At 34.8% G+C, this 3,139-nt stretch overlaps 1 protein-coding gene across 1 annotated transcript in view; it reads right to left on the reverse strand.

The window, feature by feature from the left end:
- LOC111866337 (thioredoxin domain-containing protein) overlaps positions 1–3,139 on the reverse strand; it is a 21,593-nt gene that overhangs the window by 5,695 nt on the left and 12,759 nt on the right. The window contains exon 5 of the mRNA XM_023855184.2: positions 2,036–2,161. Within this exon, the coding sequence (XP_023710952.1) occupies positions 2,036–2,161 (126 nt within the window). The remainder of the gene's footprint in view (positions 1–2,035; positions 2,162–3,139) is intronic.

Here is a 3,139-nt window from a genome sequence, read left to right on the forward strand (position 1 = left end):
GCTGCTTTTATTTTTACTATACATTAATGATCTTACAGAAAATGTTCAAGGAGCAAAGCTGATTTTATATGCAGATGATACCAATTTGTTAATTACTGGAAAAGATGAACTTGACCTTCAATATAAAATAATGAACGTTATGAAAGAATTAGAAATATGGTTTCAAAAAAATAACCTTATAATAAATACTAAAAAGACATCTGCCATGTCATTTCATTCAAAACAGTGGAGAGATCTGTTAAGACCACAAATAGTTTTTAATAATACAGAAATAGTATATAAGTCAGAACTGAGATTTCTTGGAATTCACATGAGAGAAACCCTAAAATGGTGCGCTCATGCTAAATTTCTAAAATCCAAGCTATGCAAAGTAATTTATGTGGCGAAAATATTAAAAGAAATAATTAGTCCATATATGATAAAAATTATTTATTTTTCGAATTTTGAGTCATGTATGAGAAATGGTATCTTATTTTGGGGTGGGGATGGGGAAAGTAAAAGCATTTTTAAATTGCAAAAGGCGGTTCTTCAAGTGATTAGTGGTATTAGTAGTCGCATGTCATGTAGACAAATTTTTAAAGATTACAATGTTTTAACATTGCCTTCTCTGTATATACTGGAGGTGACATGCTTTATCAAAAAATACAAGGCTTTTATGGCAAAAAATTCGGACACTCATAATTATAACACACGAAGAAAATTAAATTTTCACATACAGCACTGTAATACAGCTCTTTTTAAGAGGAGTGTGATAAATATGGGAATTAGTTTGTATAATAAGGTCCCCGATCAAATAAAACAAAGGAAAAATTTTAACTCATTTAAAAAGGAATTAAAATCTTTTTTGCTGAAACATTCATTTTATTCTGTAGATGAATTTATGTCTTTTGATTTTTCAAGTGTGTAAATGTAATATAAGCTGATTAATTTGTTATATTTGTGTAAAGACAATGAAATTAATGGTAACTAGATCTATAATAATATTCAGACGACAAACCCCCTATATTAGGGTGATACAGTGTATACTGTAAAGATATGCACGAGAATTAGATGTAAAAGTGACAATTTCCTTATCCAAATGGTTGTAATACCTGTATGCATGGATTGTTGAATGATAACAAATGATGAATATACAGGGTGTCCAGGAGGAAGGACCAAACTTCGGGAGGGTGTTCCTTATGTTAAAGTATGCCGATATAACCCAAAACACCTATGTCCAAAGTTGAACGGTTACGGAGATAATGGCCCAAGAAAATTGTGGTCTTCTGGCAGGTCCACGCACTTTACCTCTCAGCTGAGAGGCCTTATCTGTGTTTGTCCTTGAGTGCGATGATTCACCCTAGCCGTGCTTATTAAGTTGGCTCATAACATAACGCGCAGTCAGCACGTTACGTCAGCGCTTGCCATTCATGTGTCATGTATAGTGCTTGGAAACCCTAAGGACAATTATGACATGGCGAGCGAATATTTTGTACTTCAATTTTATGGCTTCATGTCATTCACAAGTTAGTTTGATGTTACGTACATTATTAACATTACAGAATCCACATATTCCTGCCAGTTTTAATATGTATTTTGTAATCAACAAGTGTGCAAAGCCGGTCAAAGTTTGACACTTCTCTGGCCATTATCTCCGTAACTGTTCAACTTTGGACATGGGTGTTTTGGGTTATATCGGCATACTTTAACATAAGGAACACCCTCCCGAAGTTTGGTCCATTCCTCCTGGGACACCCTGTATATCTATGCAGCTAGAAACTGAGCTGTATACTTATATGATTGTGAATATTAAGTCCTGCTGTCAAATTACTGTCTTTTAGTCTTTTCTACATTGCTAACTGTACATAAACAATACAGGAAGCCTAAAATAATAAATTAAAGAGTGAGAATGTCATATATATTCAATTTAGTTTTCTTGCCTAATAAGTTATTACTAGCAGGTCTCAAAAGACATCTTAACATGGATTCACTGTATGTTAAATCTGTTAAAACATATGTCATACTAAAATGGCACTAAGCAAAACTGTTAACTTACAATGGACTCTTGGGGACAGGAACAATTTCCTTCCGAGCATTTTTGTACCAGTCAGTTACAAAAGAGGTAAAAGATGCAACATCATACTTGTGGATGTTGTAACGGTACATGTATCCTTGGCGAAAACTGAAACAGCATCAAACAATCCCATTCATACACAACCAGTAATATTTCAAGCAATGAATGTCCTATGTAATAAGATATACATTATGTAATTGGTTAGGAAGGTAACAAAAGTATACTGTGACACCATACGGCAACAGAAGTTAGGTTGCCTGATACCAGTTTTGAAACAGGAACTACTTATTTTGCTATGAGGAAGAGAACAAGAATTGCCTCTTTACCAAAAAGAGACTTGGTACAAGTTCAGAAGCTTCACTTTGTTAAACCTTCAAGCCTGGCCTACTCCTATCAACCACTGCCTCCACAGGGTGACTTTCCTTCCCACCAGTTTCTCAAATGCATGTTTTGAATAATTTATGTTCTGCATACTGTGGGACACATGATTTAGTGGACAAACCATAACACTGCATAAGCTTAACCTTTAAACGCCGGACTTCGAAATAGTGTAAGCTTGAGCTGGCCGGAGTTTATTTAAATGCCCGCTGCTGGTGCGTGTTTAAATGCCCGTTGCTACTCTGCGTTTAAATGTCCGTTCCTATTAGGCGCTTCATTAATTTTAAGCGTTGTGTTTAAAAATGCCGTATCTTGCTCAATTTTTATGATAAATGGATGGTATTAACTTTGTTTATATCAGCAAAGAACATAGTGTCGCATATTATAACGGAAGATTTGAAATTTTTAATACAAAGTGTTATACCCTATTTTCAATTTTTTGTTTTAATTTTGATGCGTACTGCAAAAATGGTTTCCCAGTTCTTCACAGAGTTGTTCTGCATTATAAATTCATTTCTGTTTGTAACACATGACGAATTTTAGCAGTCCCTGGTGTCATAAAACAGATGGAAGCAATAAAATCATTTGGTCTTCTGCTAGCCATGCTTACACTCTTCGGATTTTCGAATCTTTTGACTGAAGGACAGAAGAATGAAAGCATGGCTATTCATGAGAAAGCTAGAGGGGTCCCTTCTTCAGTGCTAAGAC

The sequence above is a fragment of the Cryptotermes secundus genome, unplaced genomic scaffold, assembly GCF_002891405.2.
Source record: "Cryptotermes secundus unplaced genomic scaffold, Csec_1.0 scaffold40, whole genome shotgun sequence".
Lineage (NCBI taxonomy): Eukaryota > Metazoa > Arthropoda > Insecta > Blattodea > Kalotermitidae > Cryptotermes > Cryptotermes secundus.